This window comes from Amblyomma maculatum, chromosome 8 (assembly GCF_055883805.1).
Source record: "Amblyomma maculatum isolate TAMU_Amacu chromosome 8, ASM5588380v1, whole genome shotgun sequence".
NCBI classification, from domain to species: Eukaryota; Metazoa; Arthropoda; class Arachnida; order Ixodida; family Ixodidae; genus Amblyomma; species Amblyomma maculatum.
Window position 1 is genome coordinate 64,251,429 of NC_139351.1, and position 18,029 is coordinate 64,269,457.

Here is an 18,029-nt window from a genome sequence, read left to right on the forward strand (position 1 = left end):
GGGATGTTGGAGAGATGAAGGGTGGCAGAGGGTGGGTAGATGTTCTGGTAGTTCTTGGAGCCAGGCTTCTTGAAGCGGTGCAGCGGCGAGTTGATGTAGTCCTTGGTAAGGCCAGCATCTGGCTGTCCGTCCTTGGGCAGCTGCACTATGTGATGCTTGGACGGCGTCACCCGCACGGGCTTTCCGTACACCTTGATCTTGTCCAGGTGGCTCATGGCTGCACACAACACCACGCATAAGAGGAGGAGGAGGGAACAGCTTCAGAAAGCATCTCATCAACTTAAAATATGATGCAGAAAAAAAAAAAAAGGCCTCCCTAACTACGAGCTACTGGTAGAGTTCAACGCCATGAAACGGTCACACACTCCGTTACCACTTACACTCGAGCATCCCATTTCAATAGCGAGACCCAGCAAAATTTATGGTTTGTTCACACTGGAACTGATTTCAGCAATGTGGTCTACCCCACACCCCTATTGTGACCATTGCCGAGGGTTAAACAAAACAAAACAAAAAAAGATAAGAGTCCGTACACCCCAAAAACCACGAGAAGTGCAAAGACTAACCCAGCTGTGCCTGCTGAGGCTCGGCCATCTGGATGAGTGCACTGTCCTTCTTGTTGAAGAGGATCTTGACCCTGATCACGTCGCCATACACACCTGGTAGGGTGGAAGAGGGAAGCAGGCAGGCACACACACCATAAGGCATCTGATATCTGATTTCGTGTCTTCTGCTCACAAACAGGTAACCGACCAGTGACGGATGCAACAGTGCAACCAAACACAGGGATAGGCTAGGCTCTTCCATAAAGCTTCCTTTTGAACAGGAAGGAACTGCTACACGGACTGGATGTCCGGGACTAGCGCCACCTTTTAGAAAATGTTAATGCAACTCTCTAGAACCTGTAATTCTTAAGGTGACTGAAATTAACAATTTAACTCCAACAATTTGATTCGACTTAAAAGTTGCATAATTGAGTTGCCCATGGCCAAAACTTGCAAATAGTTGAACCTAGAAGACCTAGCCCATAAAGAGAGTAATCACTATTCGTCTCTCCACGTCAGCACTAAATAAAATGTGAACACAAAAACTGATATGTGGGTGCAAAACTCCAAAACATTAGACACTGCAAAGAGAGTGCAGCGAAAGGCAGAAAGGGTTCATTTACCCTTTATAAAGTAGTAGAAAGTCAAAGTAGCCATTAACAGGCAGTTTTTCTGGTAACCTTATTAAAAACTTTCCAGAACTTGCGGACTACTCCCCACAAAATTAGCATTTAAAGCTGAAGTTACCACACTCCAGAAAACATGCACTCAGGAAACAGCTATGTCCGTGTCCTTTACAAGAGCCCACGGCAACTGCTAGACACCAGCTAAAGACACAGCAAGACCGCAAAGACTAGTTAGAACTGACCAGCATAAAAATAAAATACTAAACTAGTGCAAGAAACCCGGTGTCGAAATTCACTGCTGCTATTTTTCTTACCCGCAATCCCCTGCACCTGAATCGGACATAAGCACCAAACAATGCTGTCTGAAATGGCCAGCGAAAATAAGCCCCGAGGGTGCAAGCCACAAAATGACAGGAGGGGATGTTCTGCGTCTGGCACTTCCTCCCACCCACCCGCTACTGCCGTTATACCTTTGCATCTGACCCACCCTCAAAGCATTCATTAGAGACCCTGAAATGATTTCGACAGTCATATTCTAATGCCACAAATCTGTGGAGGCTGTCCCAGCGAGCACTAGAGTCAAATTTCAGGCGACCCGAGATTTACGAAAATTTAAAAAGAAACTGCCCCTCAAAGGCCATCACTGAGTGCACCTGAGTAGCTTGGGCAGGACACGGGAACAGCTGTGGCCTTTTTTCTTTTTTTTTTTTTTGTGCGCGTCAGAGTGTGAAGTTGAGAATGAAGGGGAGAAGCATTGTTTATGATAGCCAATAACTTCAGCATTAGTGAAGCTACTTTATATTTTTTGCTGAGGATGCCCCGAGGAGCAATGGAATACCAATCATTCGTGCACTTTTTCTAGCTTCAGTAAATATCTTTTCATCCCTTCAACAGTCTTGAAGGCACGCCATGTCCTTGCAACACATTGTAACAAGATAGTCACACTTAAGACCGACCCATATGGAATGACAAAGTGCGGACATGGAAAATAAATTCATCAAGATTTCTTGAAATAAATTAAGTTGGAAGTGCTACACATGCAGACATCTCATCCATGACCTTAACGAGCCGTACAAAAAAAAAAATTAAAGTATGGCACATTCACAGGGTAAAAATTACACACTAGACAGTCCAAGCTCCTAGGCAACACATTCCGTGGTAGCCCTGGACTGAGAAGACTAAAAATCCTTCACATGCTCGGTGAACATTCTTTTTCCTCCCAAGCATAAATCACTCGCATTTACTGCACTTGTGCATAGAACAAATGTGACCACAAACTATTTCCCCATAGAGCAATCATGTTCGCTACGCCTGCTTTTGCATCACAATGTGTTAAATCAAATGGGAGCATGTTCCAGTGATCCCCATGTTACAAACAGATATTACGATGACCGCATGCAGCAAGCTTGCATAAGCACCATTCTGAGGGTTCTGAAACGCAGACCAGTATGCCTTAGACTTGTTCATACAGTTTTTTTCCATTCTCAGAACGCCTGAATTCATGCGTGGCCCTAAACCACCCACTTTTCCCCAAAACCCTTCACAATTTGCAAACAAATTATCGACTTTCTCCCCTGTAGAATAGCCATTAGTCAAACTAGAGCTTCTTATTACAGGGGCTGCTCAAGAGCATGTAAGTGCAGACTTACGAAATAAATTAGTTTGAAAGTCTGCGGTATGTGCATAAGTTCCTTCTCATGTCTCTTCTCGTCCTATCTTCTTCGCACAGTTTTGAATTTGCTCAATCCACGCACTAACTAAACTAGCCCATACTAAATGCTTTAGGTAAAGCAAGTGAGTAATAGATACTCCATCACGCATCACTACCCTGCAAGAATTTGAGTTCTTGACCTCAACTCACACACAATCCCAAGAATACGGAAGAAATACAGCTTGGTTATTGTTGCCCATTCTGAAGAGTTACACTTTGGGCGAATGATCGAAAGAATTTGTTTTGCACAATTCACACATTTGCCACCAGCCTCTGAACACATTTCCTGGTCCCAGTGAAGGACAGAGCTATTGCATTTCTTAGACTACCGCATCATACAGTGCAGTGGCAACACTGTATTTCATCCAAAGCAGATGGCTAAAGTGCTGTCACGCTGTCAACACAACTCGCAATGTGCCCATACCATACACGTCATCAGGATGCTACCGAGTGCGTACATTTGCAAAAATGAGCCAGTTCGTCAGTCAAACATAGCATGACTGCGTATGACCAACTAAAACTGTCACCGTGAGGTTACACTCAGTAAAGGCGTTAAATAAACAGGTAGCAAAGAAAATAACTACCCCCTTCTAAATTTGCTTCACACTAGAATGTTTCCATAAGAAAGGCTTGCAAAAGACCTTGAGCCTACTGCTATCTAGGCCTTTGCACTTCCACGGGAATGCTCAACACCATCTCTGCCGATTTGAGAGGACAAGGTAATAAAAGCAGCAGGCCAGAGACGAAAAATGCAACGCAGAGAATTACAAGTAGCACTATTATCTTATACTGCAATTCTGCGGTCTTGGCAGGCCATTTATTAGGCAGCACAGATGAAACAAGGATGACAACGAAACACAGAAATGAAAGAAGAGGTGCTATCCTGTCACTTCAATGCTTGGCTCTTCAGCCATCCTTGTTTCACACAGCTTTCAGCTTCAAGAATTCATTAATCGAATGCTTTCCGCTCTGCTGCCGACAGAAAAGACCGAATTAGAGCCGTCATGTTTGCACAAAAGCAGCCATTGTTGATCAAGCCCCTGCGCTACATCCCACCTAGACATATTCAAACCCTAGCAGGTCCTTGAAAGCACATACAGAGTTACCAACCTAACCTCATTAACCTTGTTATGCTCCATGTGCATATTCGAAAACAGCACACATGGGCAAACCATCTGTACACCTAGTGCCAGAATATCCTGCAAGAATCCATAATAGCAAAACCCAAATTGCCAGGTGAACACCACCCTTCATATTGCTGCGCTTAATAGCAGGAATAGGTTTGGTTTTTGGGGTTTAATGTCGCAAAACGACTCAGGCTATGAGAGACGCCGTAGTGGAGGGCTCCGGAAATTTCGACCACCTCGTACCGACATCGCACAGCATACAGGTACCTTGTTTTTCACCTCCATCTAAGAGCGGCTGCTGCGGCCAGGATTCGATCCCGCATTCTTGGGCAGAGTAGTCGAGCACCCTAACCACCGCATCACCACAGCAAGGCAAAGAGCAGGAATACTGGAGGCACTTACGACAACTTAGAAACGCACTGACGCTGCTCTCACTAAATCTTGGACCCATAAGAGCATCATATGAGGCTAATTCCTTTCTCTCCATCCCGCCTTTGCTCTAATTTTCAGTTATGCTCAAAACCAAGTCGGCACCACCGTGGTGGTGCAGTGGTAAGACGCACGACTACTGTGGCGGAGTACCTGGATTTGACCCCGACCGGCGGCGGCTCCATTTCGATGGAGGCGAAACGAAGTGGCGTCCGTGTGCTGTGCGATGTCAGTGGACGTTAAAGATCCTAAGGTGGCCGAAATTACTCCGGAGCCCTCCACTACGGCACCCCTTTCTGCTTTCATTCCCACCTTCCTCCCTTCCCTTATGGCGTGGTTCAGGTGTCCACAGAACCAGTGTGACAGATACTGCAGCTTGCCTGTGAACCAATTATTGTTATTATTAACCAAGTCTTACGCTCTTCAGGACTAGCTTAATTGTGCCCATTATATCTCACAGACACTATTTGTTGCACTTTGCCGCAAGCTCCTCCATAATGGCTACTCTTGTTCTCGAGTAAAAAAGCCTCGCGAGAGTCACCTGTGGAGGAGGGAACAAAGTAAAAAAGAAAGGGGGCAAGAAAAAGAAACAAAAGAAGCCCCCTGCCTGCCAGCACACACACCCAGCAAACACACACACACCAGAAAACTAGAGCATGATGAAAAGAAAAAAGGGAGATGTTAGCAAATAAAGCAAATCAATCAAGCAAGGAGGTAAAATAACTACAAGAGTGACTGAAAGCAATTAACGTGGCATAAAGAAAACAGCCAGAATCCTTGCAGCAACCTGAGAGACAACCGGCCACAGGCGTGTGTGCGTGCGCAAGTGTGTGTGTAGTCCAGCGCAGTGGAAAAAAAAAGTGACAGAAATGCATGGGAAAAAGTAAAATCAAACAGGAGATTACGAAGAAACAAACAAACAGACGAACATGAGCACAACGGAACAAAATATCGACGAGCAAGTGTGCACCAAGAAAAAGAAAATAAATAGCAGTAATAATAATGATAATAATAATAAGAGGAGAAAAAATAAGAGAGAACGTACCAAAAAGGGTAAAGAGAGCGTCGGGCGTGACCATCTAAAAACGGAGGAGGAGGAGGGTTTTTTTTTTCAAGAAGAGGCGGCCCAGCAGAAGAGGGTGTGTGCGGCCAGAGGGCACCCACGGACGGAGGGGAAGGTGGTGGTTGGTGGTGGTGGTCGGTGGGTCGGGCCAAGTTCCCACCACAAGAGAGAGCGCGGTCCGCACGACAGCCAACAGGAGGCAGCAGTGGTGATGGCCATTTCAGATTTTTAATTTTTAGAGACAGAGAAAGAGAGAGGAGGTGAGGGTAGAGGAAAGAGAAGCAGAGAAAGAGCAGGTGAGGAAAAGGTAGAAAGGAGAGAGGGGGGGAAAGAAACGAGATTTGAGGGAATCGGGAAAAACAAGTCCAAAGAGGGAGGACAAAACAAATAAGGAACGGAAAGGCAGGCAGAAATCAGGTAGGTCGAACCGTGCGTGCGGATAAAGAAGACAACAGTGTCCAGACAGCACAAAAAGAACACATTTAGCGATAGAGGGAAAGGGGTGCACAGATTCAGAGGGAACAAGTTGGTCACATTTTTTTTTAAGCAAGAGGAGATGAAAGTGATGGAGAAAGAAAAACACGTAACACAGGTTCGGTGAGCGAGAAACAAAGATGAGAGTATAGATAGTGATAAGGACAACGTAAATTTCCCACCCCCCAAAAGGAAGGAAGATGTGAGAAAAACACAGGAAGGTCATTAAGGTAGAGAAGACAAAACAGAAGATAGAACACAACAAAAACAAAGTTAGGGAGTGATGAGGGTAGCAAAATTAAGACAATGACCCATGGCAAAGGCAATTAAGGCCATAGTTTAGAGATGCCAAATGGGGACAATCAGCGCGAGTATGTGACACATACAGCGGTGTGGGTTGGCACAACGCCGAGGGAGAGAGCCACATTAGGGAGGGAACGGGACACAAGCAACAGCAGAATGGTGAGGCCAGCAGAGAATATAGGGAACGGAGAGGGGGAATGGGGATAGAAAAGTAGAGGGAAGGAAACAGAAGGAGAGAGAGAGAGAGAGAAAGAGAGAAACAGTGAGAAAGAGACAGCAGAGACAGCGTAAAAAGAGTGTGAAGAGATGGAAGGAAAAAAAAGAAACAAAACAATGGGTCAAAAAACTGGAAAAAGGCATAAAAACCAAACAAACGCTCAGCACAAAAGAAAGAAGAAAAAAAAAACAGTCAAGGGAAAAAAACAATTGTGGCAAACAACAGCCTCACGGGCAAGTGACAGCGATTGCAGCAGGAGCAGCGAGCAAGAGTGGTGGTGGTGGGGGTGGCAAGTGAATCGAGAGCATGCGGTTGCGACAGTGCAGCTCAGCTGCATGCAGTGCAGCCCACGCCAGTGAGAGACAATGTAATAAGAACAGTAGAGCAGAATGAGGAGCAGCGCTCCAAGATGGCGGCAGAGTAAAGGCTGCTGACAAGTTTCTCTCGGGCTAGGTGGTGCAAAGCGAGGGAAGTACAGCGCCAATCTCACTTGGCAGGAATGCCTGAATGCGCGGTACTGCGGCCAATTGCAGCTAGTTCACCGTCATGCTGCCAGGACCCTGTCACTAAGGTCGCGCTGTCTCCGTTAAGACACCCCAGCTGCAGAACCGCACGCTCAAGTATTCTAACCAAATGTGACTGACCCTGTGCAATGCACAAGCACAGGAGAAAATGCAGTGCCGTGACTCGTCATTTCTGTGCACTCTTGTCTTTGCCAGTGCAATACATAAAGATGACGGGGGGCACACCCTTGATGTAGCAGCAAGCCTGTCCCTCTCAGTTTTGCACGTTAGTTAATAGAAACTTGGAATGAATGGCTACATCACTAGCTAATTTCCCCACATCTTATACTCTCAGAGAAAGTTTCCAGTTGCATGTTCAGGGGGGTTGCTAATGAACGAGTTTTTTTTCCTAAAGAGAAAAAGAAGCTTTAAAAGCTAAAAAAAAAAAAAAAATGTTAATGGCAGCCAGTACTTGGTTCACACATTGCCGAGTCACGACAAAACATGGCTCATTAATACAAACCAGGACATGCGGACCTCTGCTACCCACGGAATGATGCTTCAATGTTGGGTGATCAACTTCACCAATCACAGTTACCAAAATGCACAGTCCAAACTCTGGAGAGTCTACCGGCCAAATCGGGATGGTTGGCAGGCACCAAAGTAGCATATACAGTACTCACTTAAGGGATGCCGAGAACAAGATGGCTAAAATGGACAGTTTGCCATGCCTTGCCATGCCTTACACACGTCAAAATCAAAATGATGTCATGCCAGTGAACGGACCATGATATACTAGGTGCTCAAGGTACCGTCAAAATTCATGGGAGACCACTGTGTTGGTCCTTTTCCGTGACTAGGCCACATTTTTTTACGGCATTTTTGTCAATTTTTCATGGCCCACATAAGTTCCCCGACAATTCCAGGCTGTTCAGGTTGTTACACAACCTGAATTGGTCTTAAATAAAATTATTGAATGAGAAGCTTGAAGGCAGCAGCCATGCCACAACGACAAAATCTCCCCTGATCAACCAGTGTAATGACAAAATCTCCCCTGATCAACCAGTGTAGACACATTGCAATTGCGATTTGTGCTACCTGTACTGCAAGTGACTGCTACAAAACCAAAGAGGAACACTTCTCTAATCACGCTACCAACAGTAACCAAATAATATGTCGCCCTCACTGTGAGCTAGATGCTGAAAAAACAGCGACGTCCTCTTTGCCCACTGCAGCATGCAAATGCTTGGCGACTTGTGAACACAAAGTCTGAAGTGCAAAAAGGGCAGCTGCAGGCAAAAATTTATAATATTTTTTTTTTTAAATCGAGACTGCAAGCTGGAAGCATGGCGTGGCTGAAAAGAGAAGGTGATATTAGAGAGGGTGAAAACAAAAAAATGAAACCAGAAAGGACAAAGAAAGCCCACAAGGCATTAATAAACCACAGCAAAGCCTACAATATGGAAAACAAAATTGCACAGGCAGCTTGAAGGAGGCAGATAATAAAGGGAGGGAAAAAGGCCAATGTAGCACTGCAATCCCACATACAGGGCAAGCCATGCATGCCTACGTTGTGAAAAAGATGTCAGCCACTGACTGATGGAGACAAATTAAGCGTCGGACACTGTCATAATTCTTTTCAGCCACCATCCTAAGGCCCCGTGCAAAGATGGTCCAGTGTTACGAGGCTCAGCCTCACTTCTGTTCCATGAATCTTCGAAAACAACACCCAGGAAGGCTTCTTTATTGTATAGAACTGGAAGCCTATTGTGTACTTGTCCTATTTCACATACTGTGCCCAGAAACAATATGTTCATACCTACTCTTGCCCATCGATACTGTAATAGTAAAGGCCAATACAAATGCCGAGCAGCGCCAACAACTAGCAGTGCCCATAGAATGAAAAACGACATAAGGCAGGCAACACACACATTACCCAGTTCCTGGCCCGATAGCGGTTTGCAATCTAATAACCAGATCTCCGCAACACCTTGCTCCTCCAGTACCATGCACTGTTTACCTAAACCTACCCCTAGAGAAAGCCCTTACGAAACTATCCCCCCTTGCGAGCCCTGCTCCAGCACAAGCCCCGACCCTGCATAGGCCCTGCTCTCCTGTCCGAACCCGGCCCCAACAAGAACCCGACAAGGGAACCTGCCCTTGGGTGGTCATGGAGCTCATCACGTCTTAGCCAATGACCAAGGAACCTGCAGTAAACATGTCCCATGCTGCTCATCAGCACACCTAGCGAGCCCCCATATTCAAATTCTCTGACCCCAGCATGTTTTATCTCGCAGCAGTCAGCATTCCCAGACTGCTGAAGAGGTGAAAAACCACAATGGCCACAATAACGGATAATAAACATATATTGTAATAAAAAAAAGTGTGTGTGTGTGGGGAGGGGGGGGGGGGGGGGGTGCAGACGGATTAATTAGCACTCTTTTAGCTAAGTTTCACATCATGGAGGCAGTCCAACACAGTGAGAGGAGATGATCATTATGAAAACATCCAAGACGCAAACAGTGGCAATGTCCAAGCAGTTTCTTGAAGCAACCCCAGTGAAATCCAAGAATATAAGCAATAATGCCTCTGAATTAGCACAAATTTTCACACGGACTGCAAGTGCTGCAATAAAAACAAGACTGATGCATCTTGAGATGCAAGCTTTCCAGACGGGTTCTGATGCTACGCTAAGGTGGCGTGGTACCTAGCATGAAACATTGAAAGTCCACAAATTCTGCGCATTACCATTACGGTTTATTCCACGAAGCATACCTCTGCACTTAGCTATGTTCACTGATCGGCCCCAGCACAAATTTACCAAGAAAAGGAAGTGCTGCAACCAGGGCAGAACCAATTTAGTGGACGGGAATAAGACAGCTAAAATGGACAGCATGGCATGCTTTAAACATGTTGGATGCGAAAAGATGTGATCACGAACCACAATCCGAGCTCTCATGGCCCCACAAAAAACGATGGAAGGCCATTGAATTAACTTCAGTAAGACCTCTTCTTTGACTCGGCTGTATCCAGAACTCCAAAGTCTTATGTCAAGTCCCTGCCCAAGTCTCTTTCTGCTGTGTTCACCGGCCGTGATGCTGCTTGCCAGTGACGAGAGACTATACTAAAACTTTGTATATTTTAATACATCCAAAACGCAATGCCGAATAGGAAGAAAAAAAAGAAAAGTCTCTCGGCAGCACAGTCGTACACAATTTTAGAGCTGCCTTTGCCATTGCGCAGTTTCTCACTCCAAAATCAAGGAAGAAGCTCTCAAACAATTTTACTATGTATGTAAACACTTTATTCCAGCTTGATTTTGGGACTTATCTTACTGCAGCCGCTCAAACAAAACCGTTTCACTGCCAAGAATGTTGCTGTTGCAATTTGGACATATCCAGAGGGGGGCGTGTGCCTGCATGCTCCTTGTGCATACAAGTCACATCGCAAGTAAAATGTACAAGTGTTTTCACTTTCGTATATTCTTCAACACCTTCAAAAACACACAAGCCACCCAACAACGGGGCCACTTTTTTAACCTAAACCAGCTACACCAGTGTAGCAAAACTCCAATACCACCAATGGTTTTTTGCTACACTGGTGTAAGCTGGTGTAGGTTGAAAAAAAAAAAGGCCCTAACACTTCCTCGATTGCAGTACAGTCAGAAGCCATGGAAAACCTAACAGGGAGGAAAAGTAGAAGTTTCTCTCAACTCCAGTGAAAAAAAAAAAAAAGCATCAAGAAAGGGAACAAATTAGCCAGGAAAAGATAAAAAAAACAGACGAATGGCCGCAAAGCAATGCAGCATGCGAGAGACAGCCCAAAGCAGAGCAGCAGGTGCCCACCAGCACCGAGAAAGCCCAAAGCCAGTGGAAAGAGCATGGGAAGGGGGGGACCGGATAAAAGAAAGCGGGCCATACCTGTTCGTTGAGGTTAGACACCAGTAGCACACAGCTAGTGGTGGCCTGTCCGGGAAGCCTGATGCCGGCCATGCCCAGAGCCGTAGCCGGACCTGATGGAGACAAGGCAAAGCCGCCCAGGGGCAGCCCTGCACACACACACACCCCGGGTCAGAACGCCACCCACACTAGTCGCCAACAGGGCGACAAATGGCAAGGATCAGCAAGTTTCATGTGTGCCACCATTCGAAAGAAGTCTTTCGAGGCTCTTTCTCATACAGCCAAAGAGGTGTTTTTTTGGGAGGTCAAGGACATCAATGCCCTTCACGCTGTACGCACCACCAAGAAATAGCAGGCAAATCTGAACCGAGACAGCTAGTGTAAAGGTCGCTTTGTGAAATGGGACAATGCAGCTGCCATCTGTCAGGCTGTCCTCGTGGGAACGCCATTCTCCTGCTTGCCTTTTAGGAGGTGCCTTACAATCCTGCCCTCTGTCTTTGACCAAGGTCACTAGCAGCACGCAGAGCAAACTTAGGTACGGCTTTTCGAAAAATCGGGTAAATCCGTTAGTGCTAGGCTAGGAGAGCTTGCACACTAGTATACGGAAAGAGCATTTCAACAAGCCCGTAGAAAGCTTTTAAAGATAAAACAAAGGGGGCAACCACTGTGAAGCAGCAGCAGCAGTGGCGGTAGCATTCGTAGCAGTAGTAATTAATGTCCTCTAAGTGTCAGAGACAAGGAAAAGCAAGATCTACCAGATTCAGATAACGCTACAACAGCAAAGAGAGATAGTGGAAGTGGAAAAGAAGTGCCCAATGAAATGCATGCCATGAATGTGTCACACTATGTCCTACTCCAGGAACTGGCCACGAGCCAGCAGGCAGACAACGTTAATCTCTCTGCACGTCGCACAAAGCGTGCTCTGCTCGCATAGCAAATCAGAACCGTGTGCATCAATGCATTAATTCACCAACTGTGTCCTTCAAATTTAGTTTGACAGTTTCTGAAAAGTCTCCACTACTAAGACAGCTAGTATTGACAGTGAGAAATAAGGGCGTAATTGCAACACGTGAAGGCGTCAGGCACAATAAACTGTGCTAGCAAGGCCATTCCAAACTCAAGATCCCCTCTTAAAGTCCCTCAGTGAAAACAGTATCCCATTAGAGCACATTAATCTTCCGATACAAGCTAAATTCAATTCAGCCTTGTTGCACCTTTCAAGGCATGAGCATTTGCACTGCAATGTTTTGAGAGTGGACGCTGCCTTCAGCAGGAAAGTTTTTATTTCTTCACTATATGTACATGAAATCTTTGCAGCACATTACAAGTAATTTCATCTCGCAGTAACATTTCCCTGTTGTATCTCAAAGACAAGGCTTTCTCCTATTCACAGTCACACATTTTGCGGTCTTTTCAGTGTGTAGGCCTGAAAGCAGTGCAAGTGAACCGCTGTGTGCTGGAGCAGCCAGCACTTGATGTTAAATGCTTTCGGAAACACTTTCGTCTTCTTTCGAGCGCAGTGAACTGGGCTCTTGGCAGAGCCTCGCGGCCAGCAACGATAAGCAAACCCTGCCGAACTGAGTACAATCAAATGCTTTGAATTTGGGCATATCGCGCACTGTTCGCAAAAACTAACGATTGATTTGTGCCTCCGTTTCGTATTTTTAGTATCTTACATCCTAGTACTAACCTGACAATGCAATAAAGGCGACAAACAGAACAGAGTAGCAGACTATGAAATTCTAGGTACATGGTACAGAGTAGCAGACAATGAAATTCTAGGTACATGGTACATCTGTTCCTGACTCCGCCAATGAGCTATGACTCTAGCACTCTTCACCAGCACGTTGAGTTGTGGAAATCTACAAACATGGTCAGGCTATTTTCTTCGGTGACATGTTACTCTAGCTCTGAATACCTTGTGTAGTTCTCTGCTTGCGCCATTTATGATGTGAATTACGCTCTCTTCTGAATGCAGTTAAACGTTTTTTAGAGCGCAGCTCTTTGGCGCCCGTTCCTGGGTTTCGCTTCTGGGTCAGCCTCGTAACCAGCTGCTTCCCCCTCTCAGCCCCCCCCTTCCTGCATGGCGCCGACTGCGCGTGTTATCAGATTGCTGCGCGCACTCCGTCGTTCGCCACTGCTTTACTAACTGATTCATCGTGACAATATTCAGCACATGATGCGTGAGTATGGCGCTTCAAATGCATAGACATCACCGACACAATGCCCCTATCAACATTTTCCCCTTGTGCCACCTACAACGCAAACCGTATTGACGAAGAACAAATTATAATGGAAATTAGTATTTTGTAAGCCTACTTAAGATATGAACTCCTCAGAACCATACCAGTTTCTACGATAGTCCTGACACTAAGGAATGGCATCCGAACGCCTTCAGCAATAAATGTTGAAAGGCCCAGGCCATTGCAAAAATGTTCAAAGAACCTGCCCACATCTGCTTCATCCTAGCATTCTAGGCAAGCGTACCAACTTGTTTAAATGTGCAAAAACCTTATACTACCATGTTCTACACTTTCTTTTCACAGCACCGCAGTTTAGAACCTGGTATCTTTATCTGCCTTGCAATCATGTTACGTACTCCAAACGAATCACGTTACTAACTATCCGTTCAATACGAAAAAACCCTAGCCCTCGGCTATTCGAGCAATAGTTTGCGATAGAAAAGCAGCGGCTTGTGCCTGAATGCAGGATATGTTGGGCACGGCGAGACAGAAACAGAAGCGACAATGGAAATCGAGGCACACTGCCGCATCAACACAGAGCATAGTCACCTACCCTGCTTCTTGTCAAATTGGTCTCCTTTTATTTTACCGTTTTTTTTTTTTTTTACAGGAAGCAGCATTGAACAGGGTAAGGAAATGGGAAGAGAAGAAGGAGAAGAGAAAAAAGCAACGCCAGAGCATGAGCCACAAGAACACCCTTGTCAATAGTTGACGGATGGACAAAAAAGTGCGTACAGGATAAGATGAGACACATGTGCACTGCATCAGCCCATAGTCGACATTACTTCACAAAACTGTGGCCTGGGGCGCAAAAAAGCAGCTCGCACCCTACCTTGAGACGAAGGGTAGTGATCCAGAGATATGAAGTGTGACATCAAATTACTGCTTTCGCCTAGCAACAACATCCGGGGCAGCATGTTTTTCAGTTCAGAGACAATTAAATGGGTGATGTTTACTCGCACCCTACCTTGAGACGAAGGTTAGTGATCCAGAGATATGAAGTGTGACACCAAATTAATGCTTTCGCCTAGCAAAAACATCCGGGGCAGCATGTTTTTCAGTTAAGAAACAATTAAATGGGTGATGTCTATACCACAACTATTAAGTTATTCTGTTAAGACGTAGCAGGCACAACAGACACGCCATGAAAAACTAAAAAATTCCAGGAGGCAAATTTAAGACTGCTAAGGTGCAGTAAGGCAAAAGCCTTTCTTATTTGTTCAATCAAAAGTTTATTTCCTAAATGGTGTTTAAAATTTTACATTTTTTGTATTTACTTTATCACATTACCATATTTATTTCATTTGTTTTCTATTTCTAAATTTTTTAAAAATAATTTTTTTTTACATTTTTGTATGGCTTTTGATTACCCAATGTTAACATATTTTAGCAATATTGGCTTGCCATGTGGCTACTGGATTGATTTATGGCGTTATATATTTTAGCCAATTTAACCAACGCTGGCTTTTTTTATGTGGCTACTGTTGGGTTGGCAATTGCTTTGTCTTGTTTGACACATTCCCCATTTAGACATTATAGCCAAGTATTCATGACTGCATTTGGTACTTAGTCTTTAGTGCCTTGGTATATGGATTGTGCTGGATTGGCTTTGGATCTGTCTTCTAATCACATTTTCTGCAGACAGTCCCTTTACCGATGAGCCAAGAAAGGCTTTTGCATTATAAGCAAACAGAACTGCCTAACTGTACTCTGGGGTCCAGTTTCAGAGCTGCAGAATGTCATGAAAGAGCTTTGCAGATGCAGAAAGTTTCAAATCAGAACCTAACAAAAAGAAAAAAAAAAAAAATGATTTCACCGGTACAACCTCTGCATATTCTTTCTATATTAGTACCATTCTGTTTTAAACCATATATTAAAAAAAAAAAAACTATATTGAAAACTATATTGAGAGCAAAAAACACTAGCAACCAGTTGAAACTGTGCTCGTATAAAAATTACGGACTGCACTTCACCTAACCAAACATTATTTAGGTACGATATAACCCTTGGGGAATAACTGGCACTTTGCCAGTCCTGTTACTGCAGGTCACAGTTTTTATGAAGCGAGCTACTAAAAAAAAATAACGCTAAGAAGTATTGCTGCACAGGACTGCACCACTAACATAAATGACTTTCAAATTCACATACCAAGCAACAACTCAGTGGGAACATGAATGTTTATTTTTTTGGTGCGGTAGCTCCCCGTAACCTGTTTCACACTTCCTTCCCATGTGAAAAAAGAACAAATGCCTACAAGCACCTACTCAGTGTTTCCCAATGTGCACAACATACAACCAGCCAGACCATTTCAGGTGCGACCACATGTGCCAACCTCCGTCTGCAAGAAAAATGGCAGCTCCAAATCGTTAGGTGAGCATCCTAGGCTAAGCGCTAACCAAGGGGAGAAATCAGCAGCATTTAGAATCTGAACGTAAAAGAGACACCCAACATCCGGTCCCACCTCATACGGGGGTGGTGTGCATTTGGAGGAGCACTAGTGTTGACTCCAGCGTTAAAAGTGAAGTCGCAAGATGCCAGGCGCAAGAGTGGGCTTGGAGAAGAGAGTATCCGAGTTGAGAGAGTGCGCGGCAGTGCAGAGTGTGTGCTGGTGGGAAGGAGGAGGGAGGAGGAGAGCTGTCCTACCTGCTGTGGCGCTGGCGGCATAGGCAGCGGTTAGTGGGGAGGTCAGGCCCGGGCCGGCAGCAGCAAACGGGGAGGCCAGTATACCCAACGAACCTTTTCGTTTCCGTGTGCCAATTTCCAAAAACAGTGAGGAAGGGGGGCAACAGGGCATAGAGGGAAAGGGGAAAAGGGCAACAGGACGGGTCAGGCAGGCACGCACACCATTGCGAACTGTGTCAGCACCTCTCAACCTTCGTTGATGCACTAACTACTACTACTACACTGCGTGCACTGCCTTGTCTTTAGTCATTTGTGGTGCTGGTGGTGGAGCGGAGAGGGGTTGTGGGAAGGGCTGGTCGAGCAGCAACCAAACCGAGCAAGACGCAATTTCGACTGCGCCAATTGGGGCTGTTTGCCAAACCTACCAGACGTCTTGCGTGAGAAAGTCATGGGTGCAAAAATGGTGTGAGAGGTACCCCCTTTACACCATCACCTGGTGCAGGAATCCTGAGGACAATCATAAGCCGGGCCGTCCATCACCATACTCCCACAAGAGTACCACACAGAGCCACTCCATAAATCTTGCATAACCCAGAAATGTCATCCCTTCTTAGAGAGCAGGCAAAGATTTCAAACAATGCTTGGTCATGCATTCCTCTTGCTCCCCTTTTGTTTCTCTCTCTCTCTATTGCCTCCGCAATAGAGAGATGCACTTTCACCTAGCCTTAACGTGACATTTGGCCCTCCATGCTGCTGCCTTCATTTTCTTATCAGGCAGCTTATCCAAACCTACGTCCTGCCTTCGACTATGCATGTCAGCAACACAGGGAGGGATGGAACGAGAAGCATCGCCTGCAAGGAGAGCCTCAGAAACCTCGGAGAGAGGTGGTTAATGAGAAGCTATCTACAAATCAGGAAAATTGGGTAAGTGGGCAAAGCAAGCACCCGATTAGGAGGAGACTGCCACTAGGGGGCGCAGACAAAAAACACGGCACACAGCTTGGCACAGAAGCGCCCCACCCAGCTGACCTTCCACTCCCACAGCCCCCCATCCTTTCCAACCACAGCATCAGGCTTGAATGCACAAATAAAACATGATGAAAGAAAAACAAAACAATGCTCAAACACAGGGACAAAGAAACTGCACGTGCTTAAACAAAACAAAACAGCATGAGCCAAGTAAGCAGGACAAACGTCACAACTGGCAATGGTGCTTCCAGGAGCACGTAACAAAACAAAAAATAATTCTCACCCCCCAACCTACTTTAAACACCTTATTTCCACCGTCAATTTCTCCACATCCTGTCTCTCCACATATATCTGCCCCAGTTTCTACTTTCCCTTTCAATCTACCACTCGTAGTCCAAAGGAAAATACCCCTAGTGGTACTTCACATTGTTGCCTCCTTCATGCCCATTTCCGCCGCTTGGTTTCAGGTAGAACGCCAGCGATCTGTCCCAATGTTGCTTATATTTTTAACGCCATAGCTCCCTGCTTTGTCTGCTACTTAATTTAAATTTTTTGTCAAACTTCAAATTTCTGCACATGGGCCCATCTTGTTCCTGAGCTATCAATCACACAATTCCCAAACAGTTACTTAGCAAAACAATGCCATCAGCAAGTTGGTACTCAGAAGCGTCTCGCTCGTAAACTTTAATACCCAGCCCTTGCCAACTGAACACAGTGGAGTGCAATACCCCGTTCGAAAAGTCTTTTCTAATTTGCTAAAGAAAAATCCTCTAATTCTACTGGTTTGGGTTGGTTTTGTGGTTAAACGCCCCAAAGCGACTCAGGCTATGACAGACGACGTGGTGAAGGGCTACGGAAGTTTCGACCACCTGGGGTTCTTTAAAGTGCGCTGACATCGCACAGCACACGGGAGCCTTGCTTTTCGTCTTCATCGATAAGTGGCCGCCGCAGCCGGAATTCGATCCTGCACCCTTGGGCACAGTAGTCAAGCGACCTAACCCCTGCGGCACCTCGGCGGGTCTCTGATTCTACTAGTTTCCCACTGCGTTCCACAGACACTAAGTCCTACTTACTTTAGGCAACCTAGAGCGACATTAAGTCCTACTTACTTTAGGCAACCTAGAGCACCAAAATAAAACGGGACTTGAAGCACAAATAAACAAGAACTGACAAAAGAAGAGAAACAAAGGCAGCGCACGAGGCAAAACTGCAATCGCCAACAAACATGGGTCAAAACAGCAGCACTGCAAATCAAAAAGGCTAGGTGAACAAACAGTTAAGAGGCCATAGCTATTCTC

General features: G+C 45.5%; 1 protein-coding gene across 8 annotated transcripts in view; it reads right to left on the minus strand.

The window, feature by feature from the left end:
- Positions 1 to 18,029, minus strand: part of heph (polypyrimidine tract-binding protein 1 heph) — a 134,686-nt gene that overhangs the window by 4,942 nt on the left and 111,715 nt on the right. For 7 of the 8 annotated variants that reach the window (XM_084576346.1, XM_084576341.1, XM_084576343.1 and 4 more), the window contains 5 exons: positions 15,784 to 15,876; positions 10,919 to 11,046; positions 5,484 to 5,517; positions 567 to 659; positions 1 to 217 (listed from right to left, as the gene is read on the minus strand). In XM_084576346.1, the coding sequence (XP_084432472.1) occupies positions 1 to 217; positions 567 to 659; positions 5,484 to 5,517; positions 10,919 to 11,046; positions 15,784 to 15,876 (565 nt within the window). The remainder of the gene's footprint in view (positions 218 to 566; positions 660 to 5,483; positions 5,518 to 10,918; positions 11,047 to 15,783; positions 15,877 to 18,029) is intronic. The other variant, XM_084576344.1, reaches the window with a different exon arrangement.